The 27,214-nt window shown below is 39.1% G+C and overlaps 2 protein-coding genes across 2 annotated transcripts in view; one reads left to right on the forward strand and one right to left on the reverse strand.

The window, feature by feature from the left end:
* Window positions 1-27,214, reverse strand: part of sugct (succinyl-CoA:glutarate-CoA transferase) — a 224,727-nt gene that overhangs the window by 48,485 nt on the left and 149,028 nt on the right. The window lies entirely within an intron of this gene.
* inhbaa (inhibin subunit beta Aa) lies at window positions 1,606-18,824 on the forward strand. Its single transcript, XM_007238625.4, has 2 exons — window positions 1,606-2,030; window positions 15,544-18,824. Exons 1-2 carry the CDS (start codon window positions 1,631-1,633, stop codon window positions 16,320-16,322), a joined length of 1,179 nt encoding a protein of 392 aa, XP_007238687.3. The 5' UTR covers window positions 1,606-1,630; the 3' UTR covers window positions 16,323-18,824.

Consider the following 27,214-nt stretch of genomic DNA (forward strand, 5'->3'; position numbering starts at 1 on the left):
AGCCCTTTTTCCTGGTGAGGGTGTCTACATGACATGCTCCACGCTGAGACTCTCATCAACATTCTGACCTCACTTTCAGACGTAGACTCACGCGTACCCCCTTGCTCAGCCTTTGATGATGTCACAGGCTGAGATTTGTAACGGCGAAAAACCCAGACCAATTAAACAGGAAGCGCGCCTTCCGGGCACTTCCTAGAGATTCTGGACTGAGCATGTGTGCACAGCGTGTGTGTGTGTGTGTGGTGAAGAACTGAGGTTGGATTTTTTTTACAATAAGAAGAATTGTAATGTAGGAAGTGGAGCTGATGAATTTCATCAGAACACGGGTTTAGAAAGATGGACCACTAGCTGCTATTTACTGTACTGGGGATTATGTTTTAATGTGACGTCCACAACCAATGCGGTCAGTGAGAAATCTAGAGGACTGCCTCTGGAGGATTACCACTACCGTAAAGTATTCCTGTCAACCGCCTCAAGCACTAAACATCACTCAGGCAGCATTAAGTACATTCCAACTCTCAGAGTTTACAAAAATGAGAAAAAGAGTGGGTGTTTGAATCATTTAGGGGTTTACCAATGTTTATGATAAACAAATTAATAATAATAATAAAAAAGCACACCTCCCTGCTACGAAGCATGACTAAACTTGCAGATCTGTGAATGGGAAAGCAGAGGCTGTCTGATCTGACAGCATTATGACTCGTACCAGTAGGTAGGCGCTCATTTAAGAATGTGTCACGTCTGTCTATAAGTCTGGAAGCGAGAGGAGGAGGGGTTATTCCGTCCCACAAATAGAACTGAATTTAAAAAATAGATACAATCTGAGAAAGAGGAGGAGAAAAGGGCAGGCAAGAGAGAGAGAGAGAGAGAGAGGCGGGAGAGAGGAGGGGGAGGAAGAGAAACAAGTATAATTACAGACAGAAAGTAGAGTCAGAGTGAGGAGAGAGACAGAAAGTAGAGTCAGAGTGAGCAGAGAGAGAGAGAGAGAGCAAGAGAGAGAGAAAGAGAGAGAGAGAAAAAGGACAGATACAGCGCAAGAGAGAAAGAGAGAGAGAGAGAGAGAGAGAGAGAGAGCCCAACCCACTTCTACAAAACCATTCAACTCCTGCATAGTGAGCAGTCCCAGACCTCTCGTGAGCACGCTGCTTCCCCAGGGCTCCTCCAGAAGCTGCCTGCCTTTCCCATACAAACTTCCCAAGGACCCAGAGCGAGAGACACAGACAGAGAGAGAGAGGGAGAGAACCACTACAAGTCAAACAACTGGCAAAAGACCTATTCATCCTCTTCAGTCAGCACCTCTCTTCACAACAGCTCTCCTTCTAACAACAAGGATTATCTTTTTTTTCTTTTTCTTCTTTTTTTTTGTCTTACTCTATCCTTTTTTGTTTTTTATTTTTTGCCCTTCTCAAAGCTTTGTCAGACTGAACGCCTCCACAGGTAGAAGACCTGGCAGAGACTGTCCTGTGACTGGAAGGAGAGCATTTTCTCAACTCTGTGAAGGAACTTTTCAGTACTTTTGTGTCTTTTTTCTTTCCTAATTCAGTAAGTTTTAAACTTTTCTACGCTAGTTAGTCAACTTTCCCACTCTGTCTGCATCACCCCTCCGAAGTCCATCACTTAATTTTTGAGGATGTCGCTCCTGCCAGCCCTCAGTGGGGCACTGCTGCTCCTTGCTCACTGCTGCTCCATCAGTGCCATGGCTACCTCGGGCTCCCTGCCATCAGACTGCCCGTCCTGCGCCCTGGCCAGGCTACGGCGGGGTGGCCCGGACGCACTGGTGTCAGATGAAGCGGAGGCACAGCAGGACGTGGTGGAGGCGGTGAAGAGGCACATCCTCAGCATGCTGCACCTGCAGGCTCGGCCCAACATCACTCATCCGGTGCCCCGCGCTGCCCTGCTTAACGCCATCCGCAAGGTGCACGTAGGCCGCGTGGCGCAGGACGGCAGTGTCATGATCGACGATGAACCTCACAGTCGGCAGGACTCAGAGAGCACCGAGCAGACCGAAATCATCACCTTTGCCGAAGCCGGTAAGTCCCAGTCTGAGTGTCTGAAAGAATGTCTGAGAGAATGTCTGGGAGAGTGAAGCAGAAGTTGCAGACAGAACAGCACAAGACAGGTGGACTTGAGTTAACTCCTTAAACTCCTTAAAGAACTGTCAGGGAAGAAGCCTTTTGGGAGAAACCATTTGCTTTGCTTAGTATTGTAAATTATTTTATTACAAGTGCCTTCATGAATGAAGATATATTAATTTAAATCGAGCACAATTTTACATTTTTTATATAAAAAAAGAAAAATAACTGTTTTCACCCAAAAGGGAGAAATGGTCAATATATGGGTATTTTTTTGGAAGGGCTTAATGCATGGGTACTAAATCTTAAGAGTGACAGCTGATTACAAATATGCACAGTGTTATGGAAGCTCTAACACTTAAAGAAACCACGGCTGGTTCACGCTCTCCTAACTTCATAACTTTCAAACAAAAATCCTCAAAATAATTGCCCTATTACAAACCATACAAATAATAAGCCTGGACTTTATGGGGTTAACAAAAAAAGCTGTGAGGTTTGTTCTGCTGTACCAACCTTTTAATGATACTGTAAATCTTTCCGAACTGTATAATAAGAGGAAGGGGTTGTGGGCAGGGGGTAGGGGATTCAGCCAATGACTTTCACTGAACCTGGAAAGAAAAAGTTCAAGGAAAACCTGTTGCCTTAGCTGAAAGCTGAGCTGAAAATGGTTAGGACCATGCTGCAGCATTCCTTGTCCCCCCTCCTAACATCTCTCCTCTTTCTCAAGTTTTCCAAAAACGTCCCGCCGTTTTAGAGAATTGGTGATTATCTGTGAAAGCCCCAGAGGCTCGCAGTAATAAACTCCTGTGTGAAGCTCTACGAGGGTTATGGAGCAGCACTAACCCAGAGACTGACAGACAGGGTTCCCTAGGAGCTGCTGCAGTGTGATTTGTAGCGCGGGGTGAAAGAAAATAAAAAAGTTTGGGCCGTCGCTACATCTCTGTTTCTTTTCAAAGGGAGCTGATAGAGCATTTCCAGCTTTGCAAAGAGCGACGTTCAAAGGTGCTGTCAAAGTCATGATGTGAGGGAAGACGGGGCTCCTCTCTGAGTCATACAGCAGAAGGTGAAAGATTGACACGAAGCAATGCGCTGGCAGTGATGTGCTGAAGCTCTCAGCAGATGCGTCAGTTCTGAACAGCAGAGAGCAGAGCGGCCTGAATGCTTGTGTGGTTAAAACTAAGCATGGAGTTTAGAAAGACATGGGAACACAAAGAACTAGTGGAAAGAACTGTGGGATCCCGGGAACAAACACTCAACATAACAATCACTTCTGTCCACATTAACTCAGACCTCAAGTGTGTTCACCACAGTTGAGTTAGGTTGACTTGAAGGCTTAAATGAATGGAGGCTCCACAGGGGTCCTTGAACAACTTGAGTACCACACCAAAGCTGGAAAGATGCTTTAAGAGACCATCCCTTAAAGTCATTAATAGGAGGGAGTAACAGTACAGGTTTTACTCTGGGATTTGACTGAAGCCTGTAAAGTAAAATTAGGGCCAGATCACTTAAAATCTATAATCCGTTAGATACACTAAGAGTCTTTATTTAAATACTGTGTTCCACATTAGCTTAGTTTTAACGACGATGAGCACTAATATCACTGGGTATTAAGACTAAGTGTGACCATCCTAAAGATCTAGCAGATCTAGCAATGTCAAATTACTTGAATTGTGTCAAATTACTTGAACTGTGCCAAATTACGTTAAATCAATCAAACCTCCCATCAAATCTGAAACTTTTTTCTAAAGGATCTGCAAAAAATATATATAATCAGTTTCATAGCACCATTGCCACCTAACACTAAATACAATAGCATAAAGAAAAGAAAAGGCAGAACTGGCAACTTCTTTAAAAAAAAATGGATATCTTACATTTGTATTTATTTTATATTTGTCCTACAAACAATTAGGTAAGCTAATTTAACAAAAGAAATCATATTTAATTTTTTTTTCACAACCCTTTGCCTATCATCTTTTGATGCTTTCAAATTCTTAATATATATGTATACAACATAGTAACAGGAAATAGGAAACTATGTAAATGTGGTGGTTTTCATGACATCATAACAGTGACATGTAGTGAATGTAAAACATGCTTTTTCCACAGTTTATGTTTCATATATTGACTGCATGGATTGGGGAATTTATAATATAGTGTTCAGTAGTTTCAGGAGTTCACAAGCTGCATTAAGGTCCCACAAATATTAATTCAGTAAATAAGCAATTAGTAAAAAATAAATCAGTTTCCAAAGGAGCACGATAAATGTTAAAATTACATTTCTGAAAGAAATAACTAACTCATTCAGTCTTATTAATAAAGTCAAGCATCAGACTTTACTTCTTTAACTAGACATGCTGAAGTGGTGTTTTCCTGCTGTTCACAGAAATGACCAGCAGGTGGATCCCACACAGACAGCACTATCAAATAGAGTGCTGCATTCATAAAAGGCAGGGGCATATCTACAGTACATATCTATCCTTCACACAGACACAGATATCACTGCTGCTGAACCTAACCCGAGTTTAGAGTGAATAAACACTCTCGACTCCCTGCTCTGCTGCACTAGACACTCTGTCCTACCACTGCAAAGAAGCTGACATTAAATTACAGGTTCCTTTGGCACCAGGTGATGAAATGCGTCCCCATATGACTGTCTTTTTCTTCCCTTTAGCTTAGGTGTACTAAATGTACCATTTAGTAAATGATAATTATAACAGTCGACGATAAGGCAGTACTAATTACGCATTCTACTTTGATATGTATCAGAGTCATAACATCAAATGGTTATTATTAAATCCCAGACACACATAGGCCTACACACACACACATATATATAGGCAATTGAGCAGACATAATTAACGCAGTCACTGCTATTATGATTGCACCTGAGTGCTCATTTGTGTGTTGGTTGTTACCCAATAATTTTGACACACTGCTCACTTTGCTAAATGGGATACATTCATTCCTGCCTTTCCTGACAAGCTAATTGCAGATGCTAAACTCGCAGTCATTCTTAACTTGAAATATGAAGCTCTAATTCTAACTTCTTCATAAACACAGTTGCAAAAGTTGCACCAAAGTTTCACTTTACGAGTCTGTTATGCTCACAGATGCTTGGTAATTTCAGGTCAAACACGACCTTGACGAGGCTATCAGTATCCAGAGACAAGGTCTTTATATGTAAGGACGGCAGGGACTTCAGCATGCTTACATAAATGTGAAATAAATTGGCTTTTAAAACGCTGGTGTTTATAACAGCACAGACTCGATGAAATATCTCCTATATTCTCGCTGCTCGCAGCTCACTGCCAGTGCTAAATGACTCTCCGCCTGAATTTATATCCTTGAAGTTGTGCAATTAGTGTGCTTGTGTGTTAACCTGACGAATAACAGCACAGTCGTGCCTCTCAGACACTGTAGGAATTCACAGATTCGTAAACAGGACTAACTACAGAGAACTACAGCAGGGCTCTGAGAACTTACTTACATATCTAAAGAATGCACTGCATTTCCTTGACATTGTCACTTTGGCAGTCAGATCTTGTCTCAGTGCCAGAGGTCATAGAAATATACAAATAAAATGTTCTAAACTGAGACCAGAGACCTTCTCATAGTCTGCACAACAGCATTATACATATACAATACATATACTATACATATACCAATTATAGGCTACTTAAAAATGATGAGATGATGATTTTACCAAATTAATAATCTTCGAAATATAATCAAGAGGAAGATGGATGATCACATTTCAAACCTGGAGTGGCATAAAGTTGGAGGAGAACATGCCAAGATGCATGAAAACTGTGATTAACCAGGGTTATTTAATCAAATATTGATTTCTGAACTCTGAAAATTGTATGAATATGAACTTGTTTTCTGTGCATTATTGAGTTTGAAATCTCTGCATTTTTGGCTAATTTGTTAATTTCTCATTTTCTCCAAATAAATGCTCTAAATGACAATTTAAAGTTAAAAAGCTCATCTTGCAAAGTTACAATAATAGAGAAAGAATTTAGGAAGTTTTTGTCCAAAGTTTTACAGCACCCCAAGTCTAGTTACCTCAAATTTACACAAAATTAGAATTTAGACAAAAAACTAAAAAAAATATTTCATGTCACTGAGGTGGTACCCTCAAAGTTATGTATTCAGTACCTTTAGTTAGGGGACATATGAGTGCTATATTCCTTTGCAGTGTTGTTTCCCTACTTTCAAGGGAAACAGATGAATGGTACCTGAATGATTCTTTTACACATTTAAAGTTACATTTGCACTGTTTTTACTGCTTGTTGTGAAAAATGATACTGTACTATAATTCTCTACCATATACAAATCATTGCAAGTCATTGGTTAAGCTTCAACAATTAAATCAAACTCTTTATACACCCTTTAAAAAAGCAGTGTTAGAACAGACTGTGTTTCTGTACTCAGTATCACAGTATTTAAACTGGGCCAGACATCCTTGCTAGTTCACTACTGAAGACAACGGGGGTGCTCAAAAAAAATATTAACTGTTAGTCTATAGGTGTGAATTCTGCTATTTATTTACACTTCAAAACAAAAAATCTGCAGTGATTTTTTAAGAAACATCTGAAGAATTTATTATTAATATATATTTTTTTGATCAGGCTAACTTATGGTGTACACATTACTGACAAAGATATGCAAATGCAGGCGCACAGCTTGTCAAGTCCCTGCAGAGATATATTAACAACTTAACTGGACTAAATGAATCTATCAACACGATGCCTAATGCCAGATGTGGGCTAGAGGGGTATAAAGCTTCCCAGCACAGAGCTGTAGAGCAGTGGAACTGTGTTCTCTGGAATGATGGTGCTCCATCCAACACTTGGGGATGAGTTGGGGAGTTCACTATTATTCTTGTTGCAAAATGCAATCAAATAATCATAGCAAATGTTTTTCTCCTGCACAGTAGAGACAGTTACTCCAACAAAAGCAGTATAAACTCTGCATAGAATAGAAAATAATTCATCCTTATTTAATTTTATTAGAATAAATGAACAGGTGTCCAAATACTTTTGTCCATATAGGGTACTTTGAGGTTTGTTGGACCTTAAACACCAGGTGCTTTGATGTAGGAGCTCCTTCTCAAACACAACCATCTTTCTTTCATCTCAAAAATCACACACACACACGCATGCACGCACACACACACACACACACACATATACACATATACACACATACACACAGATAAAGAGTGATAAAGAGAGACAAGTTTGGTTTATAAAAGCTATTCTGGTCCAGTGTGAAACTCATGCCAGGCAATCTGTAAGCTGGTTGTTCCAAGAGCCTGTCTGCTAAAACAGTGAAAGGGGGACGATGTGGCAAAGTCAGAACCCTATAAATATTTTCCCATATCTTTGGGGACAGCGGGATTAAAAATAAAACCTCGACTGGCTTGGGAACTCTTGTGTAAGGCTGTGGCTCTGGCAGAGTAAAAAAGACTAGAGTCTAGAAACAATCCCAAGATTCCTTACTACAGCACTGAGGCCGATCTCAGAGACGGCAGATTATCTCACTGAACATGTGACCAGTGTGTGTTACTCAGGCAGGCAGGCATGCTTGCTACATCTGTGAGACTTGACATGTTGTGAAACCTTTACTTGACAGACACGCATTGTGCTCTTCCTCTTTCTCTGCATCGACTTCGTCATTCTAGTCTCCCTGTGATACAGTAGAACTGAGATTCCCGCACTCCAGGAATCAGCCATGACTGTAACCATTTGAGAAACTTCCCTTATTAGTGCTTCTCCAGTTCTGCTGTGATTTCCCTGTAGTAAGGAGAAGATAACGTGCTTTGGAACTAAAACCACTTCCCCTAAAAAGGAACGACAGGAATCTGTCTGGAAGCCAGAATATTCTAAATCAGACATATCTGCGATTTATGTTGGGGATTTTTTTTATTGTAGATCCCTGCTATAAGCCAAGCTTTCCACAAGTCAAGCTCTCAAGTCACTCAAAAGTTTGCATAGTCTGCAATACTTGTAACCTTTGATTTCTTTCTACTAATCAGTTTAGTGTTAGTTTTTGATGATTCTGGGAATGCACTAATAAACAAACATTTCTTTCTATTTAGGTCTATTAAAACAACACTATGAAGCATTTTACCCTAAAATCACAGCTTCATAAAACATCTGAGCAATGAGAAAAAGTATATACAAGTAAAGATTTAGCACTTTTTATGCATCCTATTTGTTTCTAAGCACCTACTGTTGGAGGCTTGAATTGTGAGAGAGAGCAAATGTTGCAACACATACATACGACAGAGGGTATATTTGTATCTGTAGGTAAAGCAAATCCACTTTATTTAATCTGGCTTGGGAACTACCAACAGCTGTGTAAGTTGTGAGGTTTTATCTTGTAAGTGAGGCTAAACACTCACCAGCATGCTCATAACAAGGCCACACAAATTATCATTGTTCGGGTGAGGCCTGATACTGGTTGCCAGATAGATGTGACATTCAATTTCTGAAGTTCAACACTTCTCGAGCCACATTACAGTGGGCAGTGCAGTGGGTGGTAATATTTGTGACCAGCAGCGACAGGCTAGTATTGACTGTGTGAACAGACAAATGATTCTGGTAGAAATCCCATCCACATTTAATGCAGAAGACCCCATACACATGTCCTGCAGGTCTTTAGACTCTTTTTATGACATGAAATATATGTGAAGACACATATTTTCAAATGGCTAATTGTAAAAATACTTCAACACTAACTCCACAGTGTGAAGGCTGTACTTTAAACTAAATTAGCCAACGTAAACTTACTTTTATAGGACAAAACCATCTTCAGGGTGATTTTTTTTTATATATATAAAAAAAAAAATGTTCGCTTGCTGTCAAAATGTACATGAGGTTGCTATGAGAATTTTAAAAGATGACCAAAAGCATCTTTCATTGTTTGAGATACATAAAATGTCCAAAATATTGTTCACTCTACCTCCCTTGGTACACTTCAAACACTATCAAACACTAGTGTTTTCTGTTCTGCCTTGAAATTCATTGGAAGTCAAACACAGAATCTTAGTCATCCATTTCTGTGATTTGAAGAAAGCTGTGAATCAGAGTGATTACAGTGCCACTCCATATTGACATGAGACTCATCTTCCAAACCTGTACATGTGAGTGTGCTGCTGCTCACAGATGCCGGCTTAAAAAGATCAACAATGTGAGTCTCAGATCCAGGAAGGGAGCAGACCACACAGAAACGGATACAATCAAAGATAGAACTGATAGCAGTGAGTCATCCAATCAACCTTATCTGTTTCTCAGCCTAAACGCTGAATTACAGTGTAATCCAAGGGAAATTACTTTGTATTGCTTTGTCACGTTTACATCTGATACTGCAACAGATTGTCCTGCATCATTTTTGCATGACTGCATAACTCTATGAGAATATTCAGCCCAATTAGCAAAAAGAACTGGTCGGTCGGTTGCTTCTGATTAGCTTTTATCATTGTATGGTTAGCATGATGGCCTGGAGACCTGTAGTCCAGTATTAGAGAGTTTTGTTAGTAGTTCATCAGCCCTACTTACTGCAGTTTACCTGATTCTAAAAGGGTATAAGGGCAAAAAACTAATTTCCAGTCATTATAGCTTTACTGTAGAACTGAAAGAAGAGAAATCAGTTCTGTTCTAGGATCAATAGTGCCATCTACCAGCAGGACTATAGTAACATAAGCTAACATGCCAAAAAAGACATGGGACATGTCTTCTATGATGCTCTCCTGGTACACACATGACACTGTGGATAGAGGAATGTTAAATGGCCATAAAACTTTAAAAATGAAATGATCCATCTATTTGGCACCAACTATCACACCTCAGTCCAACTCTAATGCTGCTAATTCACATTACCTTGTCATGAGCACGTTGTCTAGCCTAACTCACAAGATAACACCTCAAAACTTATACAGGTGTGGGCATTTCCAAGCCGCCACCTGAGGTAACAATCTAAGATCAGTAAACACACTGCTATCTTATGATTTTTGACAGATGTTCATTAAACATTAACTAATGTTGTCATATAGGTTGTATTACTATTATTTAGAGCAATATCGCAACTCATTTTTCACTTTTTTTACTTGATTTGAATTTGACAGTAGGTCTTTTTTATTGTATAAGAAATACTCCATAAAATGGATTTAAATATTTTGACTATTTTTTCTATTCTAGTTTTTGTTTTTTATTTCAATGTAAAGTTTGGAAATGTTGTATATATATAAGTGCTATGACAAAAAAAAAAAAACACAAGGTGAAATAAGATAATATAGATTCATGTCATAAACAAAGCTTATAGTTGTAAAAACTATATTTCTTTGTATCTTATTTTTTGACATAATAACAATCTGGCTGTTGTTCTTTATATTGTGTAAAAAAGGAATGATGAACATGTTTATGTAAATGCTCCAAAATAACTTTTTACACTGAAACTTTTTCAAGCCATTTTAGGGATGCAATATTTTTTTGCACGAAGCTGGAATAAAAATGTGTTCTTTCTTTAATTTATTGTCTCTGGACAAAAGTTGGCTAAACTGTTATGTAAAAGCGAGCGTGATGCTTCCATTCGCTGGCACACGTCTTGTTTTGGATTTGGCATTCTGATATTAACACACTCGTAGGAGAGTTGTTTAGTCTGTGAGGTTTGTCCTCATAGTTGACATGGCCGTGTTTGAAATATGCTGTGCAGGCACTGCAGTCAAGGAAGTCTACTTACACACGCTGCCACATCGTTAAGGAAGGCAGTCTAATATCCTCTGCATTTTATAGCTCACTTCAGTTCACAGTGGGTGAAGGTAGAAAATAGGTCAAGTATCTCATTTATGAAGGGGTACTTGAAGTACAATCCTTGTGCACACACATTATGTGCAATTTTTTTTTATGTCAAGGCTACTTTGCCAGTTTCTTTTAAACGTGTGTTATCCTCAGATGTGTTTAAAAGTTGATAATTGAACAACCCATTCTTGATCTATTCAACAGGCCATTCCTGTGAGCCCAAATCGTTGCTATTGCTATTGACTTTAATTAATACTAGGACTATAAGGTAAATCACATTTTTAGCATTATTGTAATATTTTTGCGCTGTATTTTGTGGGTTTTTATGATAACCACATCAAAAGAGCATTTTAGATATAAATAAGATTTTATTCACATGCAGCAACAGAGTTACCTCTTCACACTGCACACTTTGCTCACATTATAGAAGAAGACTATAGGCAGGGTGAGGTAGAGTGAGGTAGAGTGAAGTAAAACAAAATTAGAATGAGCCAGACTGAGGTAGAGTGAGGTAGAGTGAAGTAGAGCAAGGTAGGATAAGGTAGACCAAGGCAATGCAATGTACAGTGAGGTAGAACAAGGTAGAGTGAGGTAGAGTGAAGAAGAGCAGGGTAGAGGAAGTTAGAATGAGGTTGTGCAAGGTAGAGTGAGGTAGAGTGAGGTAGAGTGAAGTAGACCATGCCAGATAAATGTACATTGAGGTAGAGTGAGGTAGAGCATAGCAGAGTGAGGTAGACCGAGCCAGATAAATGTACATTGAGGTAGAGCGAGGTATAGTGAGGTAGATCAAGGCAGAGCAAGGTTAAATGAGGTACACTGAGGTACAAGGAAGTAGCATGAGGTAGAGTGAAGTAGAGCAAGGTAGGATGAGGTAGATCACGACAAAGCAAGATAGAGTGAGGTAGAGCGAGGTACAGCAAGGTAGAGTGAGGTAGATCAAGGCAGAGCAAGGTAGAGTGAGGCAGATCAAGGTAAAGCAAGGTACAATGAAGTAGACTGAGGTAGAGTGGGGCAGAATGAGGTAGGGCAAAGTAAAGTGAGGTAGAGTGAGTTAGATTGAGGTAGAGTGAGAGAGAGATAGGTAAAGGTCCACAGTAATCACACACACTACTTCTTAGACTGTAAAATATGAGTACAGCCAAGCCAAGTTCCAAAGAATCTTAGAGTGACTTAAATTAATTCAGCAAATAATTCCAAACAGCATAATTGCATAATCAGACCCTAATTATTACTGTCAACAAATTTGCCAAAGATGAATCGCATCTCCATCCTCATTACAATCATCCTCAAGCAACCTAAACAAAGAGCATCCACACTGAGGCATGTTCCGACAACTTCCCTCACTCAACCTTTCTTTCATTTTTGCCACAAAAGCATCAGGGCATTACGAGCTATACAATATGACAGAGGGCCGAGCAGAAGATCAAAGCGGGTGATCTCCCCTAAGGTAAACTAGATAGAGATGGGGATTAGGGAACACATTAACCGAAGCAATGTTTAAAGAGGAGTCAACCCCCTCTCCAATCCCACCCCCCACGACCTCCAAGCCCCTTTAAGTTCCCAGGTGATTCTATACTGCTCCCTTCTCCCTGTTTGAAGACATGGAAGGAGAGAGAGGGGGAAGAGGAATGTGTAAATGTTATTTTCCATCTTTGTGTGGGGGACAGCTGTGCAAACTACACTCTCGTGGTTACACTGGTGTTTATTGTTGAGGGATTATTGTACGGCTCTGTAGTCTTTCACCTCAGAGGGTTTTCTCTCCTTTCTTTCTCTCACAAACATATTGAGAAGCACGCCGACTGAGAGAGCTACCATGCACTCTGTCTCTCAGTGGGGTGGGTGGTGCTTCTCTCTGTAGGATGGAGCCCTTGCCAGGGAAGAGCCAGAGCTGGGTTTACTCAGCTTAGCGAATGCTAACGATGGCCCTTTCTTTCGTGGGCCGCAGATTAAAAAGGAAACAATGCGTTGGCCAAAGCTGGAAAAGCCCATTATTTTTAGACTCATGAAGCTCTGTTCATGAAGCTCTTCTGTGTTTGGACAGATGGGACTAGGGATGTGTAAACACATAGTCACACACACACACACACACACACACACACACACACACAGACTGACATCATTGTTATTACGCAGTAATCCTGTAAATATGCAGCACATTTTGAATGCAAAAAATGTCCTCATGGAAGTACAGCATTGCCAAGAAGATAAAACATATTTATTGCTAAGAGACATCATTTTATAGCAGCCAAAACACAGGCCTCACTACTTGTAATCGCAGTGTTTTGAACTGAGATAATGCAGAAGTACAGGTCTACGTGCTTCCAAGAGTCTACGAGAAGATAACATGTCTTGTCTATCACATAGAGTTTACTCACACTTTCTAGTGTACTCATTTTTAATATTTTAGTGAAACAAAGTGTTTTTGTGCCTTAAAATAATTTATAACATTGCTGAGAAAGTGAAATGGTCAAAACAAAATACCACAAGGTCTATTAAAGCCCAAAGTACCAGACATATCTTGTTCGATTTTTGCTATCAATTTTTTTTTTGAATTTTTAGACTGAGCAAAATTTAACAATAAAAAACGCAGAAAACTACCCAGAACAACAGATGTCTGTATCCATAAACTTCAAATTCATGTTAAAGAATGACTACAATGAACACCTTCAAACCTTTACTTCTGACCAAAAAGTAGTCAAACTGAAACTAATTTAATTCATTTGATTTTTTTTTTTACATAATTTGACATTTCTTAATAAAACTGCTACTTAAAACTTCAAAAGAATGGACTTTTCTGAACGATCTTAATATAAGAGGATATAAACCTTATTCATTTATTGTCACTTAGGGAAGCTTAGTTGCAAAAATGAACCTAAATAAACCCATCCATGTGGACGATGTACTTTATCTTCCTGGTTATCTCTCACTGTGAGTTATTTGCATGCTTTAAAATGATACTTAATCAGGCGTCTAGAGTTTTATTAAAATATTTTGAGAGTGAACTGTATTTGTATCTAAACATTAACGTACCAGTGCACAATGTGAAGACAGAAAGATTTGTGGATTGAGAAAAATCACATTACAAACACCTGTCGACAGGTCTTCATCGACTGTTAGATGAATTGCAGAGCTATCTGTTTGATGACCTGTTTGATGAGGTGTTAGTTTACAAGTGTCTGTGAAAGAGTCAGTGAAAGAACCGCAGCTGGTCAGATCATCCCGTCATTACTTTAAGGTCTTTACAAAAGTCCTCATTTTTTTCTGAAGACTCTGCCAGACTGGATATTGCAAATGGATGGGATTAGTTTAAAAGTTGGTAAATGATCTGTGATCTGTGACTTTACAGAGGCCTCGCCTCTGTCTGTAAAACACAGTGGATCAAAGCCAGAGGGAGACTCCTCTTCTAATCCGAGGAGACAGCGAGTCACTGAAAACACGCCACATCATGGCTTGCAGCTGGACTCTGTGTACTGCATGTTGTCTCAGCCATTATAAGTTACTGTACTTGCAGCTAAACTCGCTGCAGGCCAGTGGGCTCTTAACTAACAGCAGAGGTGATGCCGAGGGGCTTGTGTAACTGATTGTTTTCAAACCCTCAGTTATCTCAATTTCAAGGCTGGACAGGAAGAACACAGTTAAGTAGGAGGGACAGTGTGTGCAAGTGTGAGTGATGAGTTCATACAGTTGTTTGTCTTAAAGACAGAATCGGATTTGCTTAAATACTGCTGAGAAAGTCCATCTAGATAAAATGCATAGAGAACTAGAGCAGTTAAAGGTAAAAGACAGGTGGAAGACAAACCTCGTGGGACTCATATCAAGAATACATATGAGTTAAAATATCCATTGAGCCTTTATGATCAATTAATATGAATAAAACATAGAGAAACCAAAACGACAAGATATTCAACAAAAATATATTTTAAATTACAGAGAGCTAAAACTTATTATATGTGTAGAACAGTGATTTACAGAGCTATTACAGAATGGAACTCCTTACCTGACTCACTGCCCCAAATTATACTAAAATATGGTTTAAAAAACAACTAAAAAAGAAAACTATTTAATTGATTCCTGACCCTTAAATTAAATGAATAAAAGTGAAACGTAGAGTAGGGAAATTATTTTCAATGGCAATATTGAGGTTACTGGATTTATTATGACACTTTTTTTTCATTCTTCATTCAATTTTTTTACTTCTTTCTACTTTTGTTTTTTCTTACCTATGCTGTATTTATTTTCTTTTATATTCAGTACATTGGGAATGTTTTCTTTTGATTTTTGTGTGTACGTATAATGTTTTTGTGTTTTATGTCTGATGGACCTCAGTAGGAATTATAGGATTATTATAGGAATTAATGGGGATCCAAATATAATAAACAAATAAACAAATCTGTCACAGAGCTCACTCTTGCTGTAAAAAACTTGGTGATCTGGCCAGTCTAGAACAACTTTATTAACAGGGTCACTCCTGCAACTACAAAGCTCAAATGTTCCACTGATGTTACCACTCCCAACCCCTGGCATCTCTGATGTGGTTAGCTCAAAGTTCATAGTCAACAGTGCACAGTCATCCAAACAGCCTCCTGCATCAACAACATAACTCAGATCATAACTAACAACCTGCCTCTTTTGCCCCACTCCCTTCTCTTTTCTTCTCTTCTCTGCAGGTGAAGCTTCAGGTCTGATCAACTTCCTCATCTCCAAGGAGGGTGATGAGCTGTCTCTGGTGGAGCAGGCCAACGTGTGGCTCTTCCTCAGACTTCCGAAAGGCAACCGCACTCGGACCAACGTCACCATCCGACTCTTGCTTCAGAGGCCAGGTCTTGAAGAGAAGCTGCTGGCTGAAAAAAACGTGGACACCCGGCGCAGTGGCTGGCACACCTTCCCCGTGGCGGCCAGCGTTCAGTCCCTGCTTGAGCGAGGTGGCAGCAGTGCCCTGAGGCTGCGAGTCTCCTGCCCACTGTGCGCAGAGGCTCGGGCTACACCCATCCTGGTGAGCCCGGGAGGCGGGGAGAGGGAACAGTCACACCGGCCCTTCCTGATGGCGGTGGTGCGACAGGCTGATGATCAAAGCCCAAGGCGGCGCCGGAAGCGGGGCCTGGAATGCGACGGCAAGGTGCGAGTGTGCTGCAAGAGGCAGTTCTACGTCAACTTCAAGGATATCGGCTGGAACGACTGGATCATCGCGCCATCTGGCTACCACGCCAACTACTGCGAAGGCGACTGCCCGAGTCACATCGCCAGCATCACTGGTACCTCGCTGTCCTTCCACTCTACCGTCATCAACCACTACCGCATGCGCGGCTACAGCCCCTTCACCAACATTAAGTCGTGTTGTGTACCCACGCGCCTCCGTGCCATGTCCATGCTCTACTACAACGAGGAGCAAAAGATCGTCAAGAAGGACATCCAGAACATGATCGTGGAAGAGTGCGGCTGCTCGTAAAGCTGGGCGGGAAACAGACAAGAGACAAACGGACAAGAGCAGACAGACAGAGAGAGAGAGAGAGAGAGAGATAGAGAGAGGGAGCAGCCGAGCTGGATTTGTGGGAACAGAGGGAGGGGCGAGGACTTGTGCCCTAACAGCAAGGACCTGGACAAACAAGAATATAGAGAGGCGAGGTGGAGGGAGGAGGGACAGGGTGCAGCCATCCCGCTAACTCCATCTCTCTATCGCACACACAGCTGCGAGACACTCTCTCAAGCAAAGGCAGGCCTCTCTCCCTTGACGCGACGGCTGTTTACCGTCTGAAAATCCAGTGGGTGTCTGTTCCTCAGAATAGTTTCAGTGGCACTTTCAGATAAAAAAAAAAGATATATAATATATTTTTGTTACAAAGCCGAGGGACTGGGGGCAAGATGATATTTATGTGAGCGAGAATGCAGAGCAGTCCCTCCGAACATGCCCTGTGTAAAGAGAGACCACGATGATGAGGTGCCTGAAAAAAAAATCTCAAACTATGCAACTTGTCAAGTATTAAGGTTTATTTTTCATTGACGTGTCGTTCTGTTCCTTTGCTATTTACTTTTACAAACCTTAAAAAAAAGAGGAAGTTGACTTTTTTATACTTTTTTTTTAAAGTATGTTTGATGTCGTCAGTGTGTCTGTTTGTGTGTGTGTGTGTTTGTATATGTGTACGTATAAGTGTGTGTATAAATATATATGTATATACATATATATAAAAAGGGTGTTTGTGTATGTATGCGTGTTGTTGAGAGATACTTGAAAGAAGTTTGACCGGCTGCTGGAACCAAACGTTTCTGTTTATTATTATTATTGTTATTATTATTATTCTAATTATTATGACTTGTATTGTTAATAATAATATTATTATAATTATTATTTTGTTCATGTTTTTCCTCTTTCTTTGTTATCTTAAAAAAAACGAGACGTTACGAACGTTTACAGTTTGCACTATGCCAACATTTCAGCCTAGCCACATATACAAACGGTATTTAGCGAAAGACGAGAAGCACCTTCGTAGCTTAAGTTGGACATAGTGAAGTGAAGGGAAGTGAGAGAGAGAGAGAGAGAGAGAGAGAGAGAGAGAGAGAGAGAGAGACGGGTTAGGATGGGAGACTTAGTGTGACAGTCCAGGTGCACACATGCATTGTGTAGTGTTTAATTATTATTAATTAATATTATTTTAATTTTAATTCAACACCAAAGACTTTACGTTAGTGTTTCAAAAACATTACTAGGCTGTATCCGAACAAGTATACGCAAAGAATGCCCTGTATGACTCCATTTCCGTCCCATACTAGTTCACTATGTTGTGTGCTTTTTTGCACTGCTGCACTCTTGATGTGTGTTTAGCCATCGAAATGGTAAATACAGCACTTAAGCCAACATTGTAGAGTTGCTATTTTTTGTTCTTTTTATTATTGTCTTTCATTTTTTAGTAATGAAAGTGAATGTGCAGCATATTTAAAAAAAATAATGAATAAATATTGGGAGATGATTTGCTGGATGATCTCACATTTGGATATTTATAAAGTATTTCACCAAATATTGGACGGACCCTGTATGATCCAAAAGACATCACCATCATTTTGTTTTAGAGATTTTCATTTTGTTCTGCTTCCTAAAAAAAAACAGATAGCTGTTCCATTGTGCAATGTCAAAGTGAAGCAATTCTGAGAAAGAAAATAAAAAAAGCGTAATAAATCTGTGTTATAGTTTGGACTGAGAAAAGCATATTGTGAGGACGTATGTGAATGCATACAAAAAAAAATAAAGAAAAACAAAAAAAGTCAAATCCAGAAAAAAATATCTAAAAAAGGAAAATATGGTGTGTATGTTTTTTGTTCATCAAGACAAAATGAATCGACACTGAATAAAGTGGACTAAAAAAAAGCATATATATTTTTATTGTGTATATATGGAAATCAAGATACCAATATGTTGCATTGCTTTGTTGTATAAATCAAAAACTGTGCTTGTGGGTTTTTTATCTAATTTATTTTACAGTATTTTTGTTCCATTTTTTGCTTCACCATTAAAGTTAAAAAGTTGTACACTAAAACAGATGTCTGAGAAATGTGTTGTTTGGGATCGTGTGAGTGGATAAAGTAATAGCACGGAGCTGAAGGACTTGCCACACTAAAGGGATGTTATGCATGCTCAATGCACTTCATCTCAGTCTTCCCCGAGCTGAGGAACATCAGCAACCCACAAATCCAAAATATCAGACTAAAGAACAGCTCTTTAATCTTCCTGCATGCGCCACACACACATCAGAGCACGCTAGCAGTGTCTCAGCCCCAGCTCAAAACTAATGCAGGCCAAATGAAACTATTTATTCCTGATTTCTTCCATCTTTCTGGGTGTTTGGGACATGAACATCTCCACAATGTCCTTTCATCAAGGGATCCCATAGTTTCCTTAGCTGAACCTCAAACAGCACAAAGTAGTTCTGCCCAAAGATGATGGTTCTCATAAAAACAAGTTCAGAACTGAGTAAATGAAACAGAGGCAGAGGGCAATTGACACCCCATGGAAACATAAACATCTGATACTCATTTAAACAGTTTTGAGAGACGCAGGTAATATAGCTAAAAACATACAACAGAAGTACCTATTACAAATGACCTATTCTTAAATCCACAAATTTAGAATCACATTTGACTTTTTACACATACTTTTCCAGTCAATTTGACTTAGTAGCAACAAAAAAGTTTCAGTAGGTAAAAATGTGGACCAAAACCGAGGTTAATGTTTGCAAAAATAAATAATAATAATTTGAAAATTATCATATAGGTAAACCATGATCTGTAAGTGGTAAACAACTTACACAAAATAGTAATTGATTATTTGAACTACACTGAGGAACCCTGAGGGTTTCAGTAACCCAAGGCACTTTCAGCTAGTGGTCTGTCCTACGTGGCTGGTTTTAACACAGCAAACACGCAGACCACAGTCCAATATACTCGCTTCTGAACGGCAAAAGAGCTAGCACTGGGGTTAGCAGCTAATGCTAATGTTGCTGCACCCAGCCTTAGTGCTGGAAAAACTTTACTGAAAACTCACTCTTATAACACTGTACTTCAGTGGAGTGGTTTTACTGCTCCTTAATACCTGACTGGTAGAATTCATACATAAGGGGCCCTGGATTATAAATTGCACGGTGGATTTTAAGTGTGCCTTAAAGTTTGAAAAAATACAGTATATTCAATACTCTTTAAACTACTTTTAGACTATTAAACATAGTTAATGTGGTTTCATTGGACAATTCCTTTAACAATATTGCAGTTTTTTATTATTCAATATAAAATGAGGGTTAAAAAGTCCTTAGAACAATTAGAAATCAGCCATTTGACTGTCCAGAAAGTAACTTAGAAGTGAAACCACTGTCAACATGGCCAGACCAGGCCAAAGTAGGAGTTTTATCCCAAAAACAGCCCTCAAGATGAGTAAAGAATAGGACCTACAGGTAGCTCTCACCACAGCTGATACATAATCTACTATTAGAAACCAACAAAACAGATCCTTAATGTTAAAAAAAAAAAAAAAATACATCTGTCCAAAGCACACTGTTCTATGTTATGTTAACCAAAAAGAGGCCAGACCTAATTCTGAATATTGATATCAATTGATATCAATTTAGTGAACAGCTCATTTTTGTTTGTTTTTTTCTTATTGTGGGCACGTGGCTATAAATATTTTAAGGATAAATGATAAACAACAATTTCATATTCTGTATTTTAACATTTTGTTCTAGAAATGGTGTCAGAACCACTTATATATATATATATATATATATATATATATATATATATATATATATATATATATATATATATAAAATGTAAAACCTTTAATTAAAGCATTTGTATTGTTAAATGTTTGAAGCTGATCCATTAGCATACCTGTTAAGTCTCCCGTTTCGGCCGGGAAACTACCGTATTTTACTCCTCTTTCCCGCCGTCCTCCCGTATTAGTATTTTCCCACAAATTTCCCGTATTATATTAAAACTTAAAAAAACTTTATTATTGAGGAGACAGGGCACTGACCGCTCTGTGTCTCTTAACCAATCGTGGTGCCGGTTCAAGGAGAAAGTCCCGCCTTTCAGAAGAAACAGCCAATCAGTCAGTGTGGGGAAGCCCCCGCTTTCCCTTATTTTTAAATCCAAAACTTAACAGGTATGTCCATTAGAGGCTAAAATACACTTTTAAAAGTATTTAGTTTTATCTCTAGCACTAGCACTATCCCCAGCTCTCCTACATTCTGAAAATAAAGTAAGAAGAACGAACATACATTAATAATCTGTCCTGTCATGATGCTCTTAGGATGTTTAGTATGTGATGCTTAGGACCCTGATGAGTTAAAGTAAAGGACAGAGTTCTGCAGCAAACTTTTTACATCTGTTAAATGGTTCACTTAGGGTTAAAAGGGTTAAAAGTGCCTACAGTTGTTGCAAGGTGTTCTAATCTTTCCACACGACTGTGTTTTTGTCCTCGTAACTAGTAAACAGAATGGTTTCAGAAGTCACAGACTATAAACTTTATATGAACTCATTAATTAGGCCCCTCTGAATGAGAGCATGGGACGGGAACTTCACTCTCTCCAAAATAAAAATAACCTTGGTGCCCACTTAAGAAAATAGCCCTAAACCAGCTTTGAGGAGGTGAGAGTAAAACAGGATGATAGTTAGCATGTTAAGTTGGCGTGATTATCTGCACACAGAACCAGATGATGACTGTATTGGAAGAATGTTGCATGCAGAGTGAAAACATGGTGGTTTTAGAGGAAGTGGACCAGCCCTGCAGCCCTGCAGCTTCTGCACACTGAAAAACGCAATATATGCTTTTCATAGGGATGGATACACCCATACCCTTACACGCAGACAAACACACATTTTTAGTTTTCCTACGACATTGATTTACATTGACTTCTGTAATACTGTAGCCAAGGAAAACAAAACCCTAACCTTAACCTTACTCTCTTAAAAAAGAGAGGTGCTACAAAGTGTTCTTTTAGCAAGTATGAATGTTTAAAAACATTTGAAAGCTTCTTTTAGTATAAAGATAATAATAATTTAAAACCTTTTCATACACAGTAAATTCTCTGTGTTCATTTAACACTAACAGTATTGATTTAACACTGCTGAATTTACTGTGTACTTAAAGATTCTAGCTATTATACACATGGTGTCACACCTTTAGCCCTTTATGTCTTGCATTTTTTCTTGCATTGTTCCTGTCCTGCTCTTCTGTTTGTTGCTGTTTTCCTGGGAGCACATGGCTTTGTTTTGTTTTCCTACTCCATGTGCTCTGCCCTGTCTCCGCCCTAGCCCCGCCCTAGCCATTAGGGTTGTCACCTTGTATCTTGTTTGTAACGCCGCCCCCTTGTTTCCTGGCCCAGGTGTTCCTCACCCTCCTAGTGTATTTAAGCTCCTTTGTTTTTAGTGTTTCTTGTGGAGTCTTTTGTGTTCTACCATGCCGTGTTTGCGTGTCAAGTTTGTTTTAGTTTGCAGTAATATTTTAAGTTATTCAGCTTCTTGTTTCTTAGTTTGGTTTATTTTTTGATCTCGTCTATGTTATTTTAGCTACCCCAGTCTTATTATTATTTTTGTTTTGTGTTTGCTTTCTGTTTTATTTGCTGCAGTTTTTTTTAATGGGGTAAAATCTGAATGTTTTCACTTTTACATTTACATTACAAATAAAATAAAGTACTATAACAGTGAGCCTATCAAGGCTCAAGACTCTGAAGGTGAAGGTGCTTTCTGTGGTCCTCTACAGTCCTGTAGGTTGTGAGGTGAAGTTGCAAGGACTTGTTGTTCCAGCACATCCCAGCAGAACTGGGGAATTTGGAGGACAGGGCAACACCTTGAACTCTGTGTCCTCAAACCATTCCTGAAGAATGTGCTCAGTGTGGTAAGGCACAATGACTTGCTGAAAGAGGTCACGACTGTTGAAGAATGTCCTTGCCATGAAGGGGTATATTTGAGATAATTGTCAAATCCATATTCCAATGCTTCTCAACCTAATATTTACCAGAACTTTTCATGGTGCATGCTGGCTCTATCGGGGAATCTCTGGGCCAGATATGCTTCTTCTGTTGTTTCAAGATCTAGTTCATGAGCTTGTCTGTCTGCTCAGGCACTTCTAAAGGTGGACAATAGTCAGCATGGATACCCCTGACTGTTCTTTGGCAATGCCATACCATTTGTGGCAAGGAGTAATGCGCTGTGTGCCATAAATACAAAGCCCTATTAGCTCTTCTGTAAGTCTGGCCAGGACAGGTCTTTATTGTCATCATACATCAGGTGCCCAACCTCAGGTAACCTAAACCATGCCACTGGTTTGTGGTTTATTCCTCCCTCACCCACAGTGGGTGGGTCCTCACTACTGCTGAAAGGAACCTGAAAGCCTTGCCATTTCTGAGATTATCTCATCCAGTCAACTGGCCATGACCGTTTGGAACGTGTCAAAGTTGCTCAGGTCTTTACACCTAATTATATACAGGGGTTGGACAATGAAACTGAAACACTAAATTGGAGCAGCCTGGTGGTCAATTTTCATTAATTGCACATTGCACCAGTAAGACCAGAGTGTGAAGGTTCAATTAGCAGGGTAAGAGCACATCCAACAGGATTAACTGTGGACGCAAGAGGAAGCTGTCTGAAAGGGATGTTCGGGTGCTAACCCGGATTGTATCCAAAAAAGCTGCCCAAATCACGGCAGAATTCAATGTGCACCTCAACTCTCCTGTTTCCACCAGAATTGTCCGTCGAGACAATAAATTATTGTGGTCTAAAACCAGGTGTTTCAGTTTCATTGTCCAACCCCTGTATATTGCCACTGTTCATATGAACTCACTTGTTCCTAGCAATGCCCTCAATCCTAGGAGGGTGGAGAGTTGCACATGTCTCTTTCTGATACATGCAGCTTTGATACTTTAGCTAAAAAAAAGCCAAGGATAAGGCCAGTTAGAAAAGCGTAGAAATATTATTGAAACATTATTAAGTTATTAAATTAAGGATATTTACATTGGTAAAGACATTTTACATTAAGTTAAAGTAAGGTTCTTTAGACATTAAAAGGTTTCTAACACTCACATACTTAATCTATAAACATCTATTATATAAAAGTGGTTTCTTTTATGGCATCACACACACAAAGAAACACTTGAAGAACCCAATCCATCGTATTATATGGATTTCAAGTAGTGGTGCACAACTTAATACCATATACTACCTAATGTGACACAATAACAAAATAAGGCAATATAGCGTGCATGTGTGTGTGTGTGTGCGTGTTCATTCTCTGTTTTTTTTCAGTGTGCCAGCGGTGGTTTTGTGAGCTTTGGGACTGGACGGCTGGTCCACTTCCTTTAAAACCGCACACACACACACACACACACACACACACACACACACACACACACACACACACCCATGTGTCATGAGACCTTACGTTCGCTAGATTAAAAGTAATAATGATAATAATAATAAAGTGCCCAGCTTAAGATGGCATGAGGCAATGTTTCAAAGTGCCCGTTTAAAAATAGAGCTGTCTTAAGCTAATGACAGAGGGGGACACCAGAATGGCTGACAGATGATAATACTCCAGTAGCAGGCGATCAAAGGCCAAGGCAAACCACATGCAGGAGTTCCCTTTGAGGAGGAAGGCTCTGTGGGGGCGGGAGACCACAGAACGGCCATTCATTTGAAGTACACACACACACACACACACACTCTATCCTTTTACTGTATATCTGCTCAGCATACTAAAAAAGTTACAGTAACAATTTGTGAGGAAAACCACCCTTCATTAGTTTTGACAGTTCCTGTTCTTGCTCAGGAGGTTTTCTCTCCACGGCAGTACATTAAACTGCATATTACACTAAAAACTATACTTACGAGTTGATGCACAACTGGTTTTCTGCACTAATTTACATTTACATCCAGCTACAATCCTGTTCTTACGATAAAAACATAAAATTAAAACATGGTTTGGTCATTATTACGACTGATAAAAAAAAGCCCAGCATCTGCAATAGTGAGCACCTTTAGATCTTCAGAACACGGCTTGTGTGTGTGGTTATGTATGTGCGGGTGGAAGTGCGAGTGGGTGGGTGTGTGTGTGTGTGTGTGTGTTGTGAGCTGAGAGTATGGTTGCGCAAGGTGTTGTTTCAACTCCCCAAGGCAGGGAAGAAAGATTACTAATCTCCTCAGTGCTCTGTAAACGCACAGAACGGCTCTGGATGCTACCTTAACTGTATTTACACAACAGGGGTGCTAATGGATTCTGGATGGGAAACATGGCCTCTGCAAGCCTGTGCACACAACACCACCTCAGCCATAGTCCACTCAGTAATAATCAATTAGGGCAGCTTGTATTTTGAATTTGGCATCTGCCCATGGGAGATACACTCATTAAGAAGTTAAGAGTTTTGTGGAATTAGCAAACGTACTGCTGTGCTGCTATTTATTGATTAAATGTATTCTTTAACTCTATAAAACTAAATGTTTTGGAGAGCAAATGTAGTCAGACTGTAGTAAAATGTAATAGATTTGGTTAAAACAGAATCAAATCAAAGCCACAGTGGTCCAGTAAAAACAGACATGTGAACTCACCCCCACTAATTTGGACTTGGAATCAGAGTTGGGATTTAAGACACTAAAAGTCTTGATAACCCTTTTTTTTTTTTACCAAATAACGTAACACTTTACTTGGATGGTCCATTTGATGGCCTCTTTGATGCTCAACTGAGATTCAACTAACATTCAACTACATGTCTATTAAATGCAAATGAACTAAAAAGTGAAAGTAAATGATTCTATTGAATAGAACTACATTCAACTCTAATCCAAACGCTTATCTTAATATTTTAAGATTGGGTTTAGGGTTAGATTTTAAGTTTAGGTTAAGGTTATGGTTAGGGTTAAGTGTAGGGTTCGATTTTATGGATGATTAAGGGTTAAGGTTAGGGTTAGGTGTACAGTTAGGTTCTATAGGTTCAGTGTTAGTTGAATGTCAGTTGAGCATCAACAAGGCCATAAAATGGACCATCCAAGTAAAGTGTTACCAAAATAATTGCTACTACAAAGCATGGCGTGTTGTTCATGGTGCAGGGCTCACGGTTATCAATTTGTGTATTATGATTTTGGTTTTAATTTAATATAATAATAAAAAGGGGAGTGCGGTACTGAGGCATCATTTAAGCAATGAAGTTTCCAACCACAAACTGATCTAATTTCAAAAGTACCTAATAAAATAAATTAAAACGGCAAAAAAATATTTATGATCAATATAAGAAATGTATACTACTAATCGAGGACTCAATTGGTGTTAAATATTGAAATTGTGTTACATTTGGACTTAACTAGGACTAGATACCAAGACTGGAGAGCTGACTGAGACTTGCCCACATTGACTTGGGACTGGATTTGGAAATTGACGATATATGGGACTTACTTCATAACTTGTTTACACTTCCCTCAATTTATATAATTTTTTGTATTTCAAATTTTCTCCCGTTTTTCCAAATTTATCTCAATACAATAAGGGTAAAGTGACACATGTAAAGTCAGTCAACGTCTCTTTTTGAACTGCTGCTGATGCAGCATTGCCGAGTAGCATCACAGAGCACTCGGAGGAAAACGCAGCGACTCGGTTCTGATACATCAGTTCAAGGATGCCTTGTGCTGATCAACATCAACCTAGGAGTGATGTGCCAAGAGAGCACCATCTACCAACCCAGAGAGAGTAAGACCAATTGTGCTCTCTCAGGGCTCTGGCAGCTGATGGCAAGCTGCATGAACAGGAATTGAATCAGCAATCTCCCGATCATAGTGGCAATGCCTTAGTCTGCTGTACCACCCGGAGCCCGAACAAAAAGTCAATTTAAAAAGGTTTAAAATGAACAAAGTGAAAAACAAAGTTTTTTTTGTCAGTGTCAATTAGGGTTGCACAACCTACAGTAGTCAGCATATTATTATCTAATAACAGGTACAACACAATTATAACTGTTGGCCTATTACTGTAACTACGGAAGATAATCACAAGCCTATTCTTAACTCGTGAATGCACCCATACACAATATGAGTCATATGTAAAGACAGCCAACAGATTTAAAACATATTTAAAAAAGGTCTGAATTGCAAATAGAGAACCCTCTAACTGTAGACTCCGACTGACACAAAAACTGCACACTAGAGCCAACTAGCACAGACTTATCCAGACTGAGAATCCAGGCCAAAATCAAGGCAAAAAAAGCATAGTTTAACCTGGGCTTAACTCTAACAACACAGGAGAAAAAATGGTACCACTTTCAAATAAGACTACTTTTATAAAGGGTTTATAAATGGTTAACAATTAGTTTATTAATGTTACTAATTAAGCTGTTAATGCCTTATAAATCATTAATAATCAGTTATAACACATATGTAGAAAGGGCAACAATGACCTATTGTTTATAAATGACTAAAAGAGTTAGTGGTGGAATGATTAAACTTGGGCGTTAAATGGTTAAACTGATGTTGACTGATGGAGAATATGGAGATGAAGAAGCTGAATTGAGTATCTGATAAGATCTGAAGTTTAACAATATAGATGGCTGTGGGTTCACTATTTGTCAAACAACAGGTCATTGTTGCCCTTTCTACATATGTGTTATAACTGATTATTAATCATTTTAAGGCATTTACAACCTAATTAGTAACCATTAATAAACTTTTTGTAAACCATTTATAAACACTTTATAAAGGTATTCTTATTTCAAAGTGGTACCGAAACAACACAGGGAAAAAATGTGCAGATGTTCTGGGACACACCACCGATTGAATACTGAAAATAAAGCATTGATATATACTCTGATAGGCTTAAAGCTG

Source organism: Astyanax mexicanus, chromosome 6, assembly GCF_023375975.1.
Source record: "Astyanax mexicanus isolate ESR-SI-001 chromosome 6, AstMex3_surface, whole genome shotgun sequence".
Classification (NCBI taxonomy): Eukaryota; Metazoa; Chordata; class Actinopteri; order Characiformes; family Acestrorhamphidae; genus Astyanax; species Astyanax mexicanus.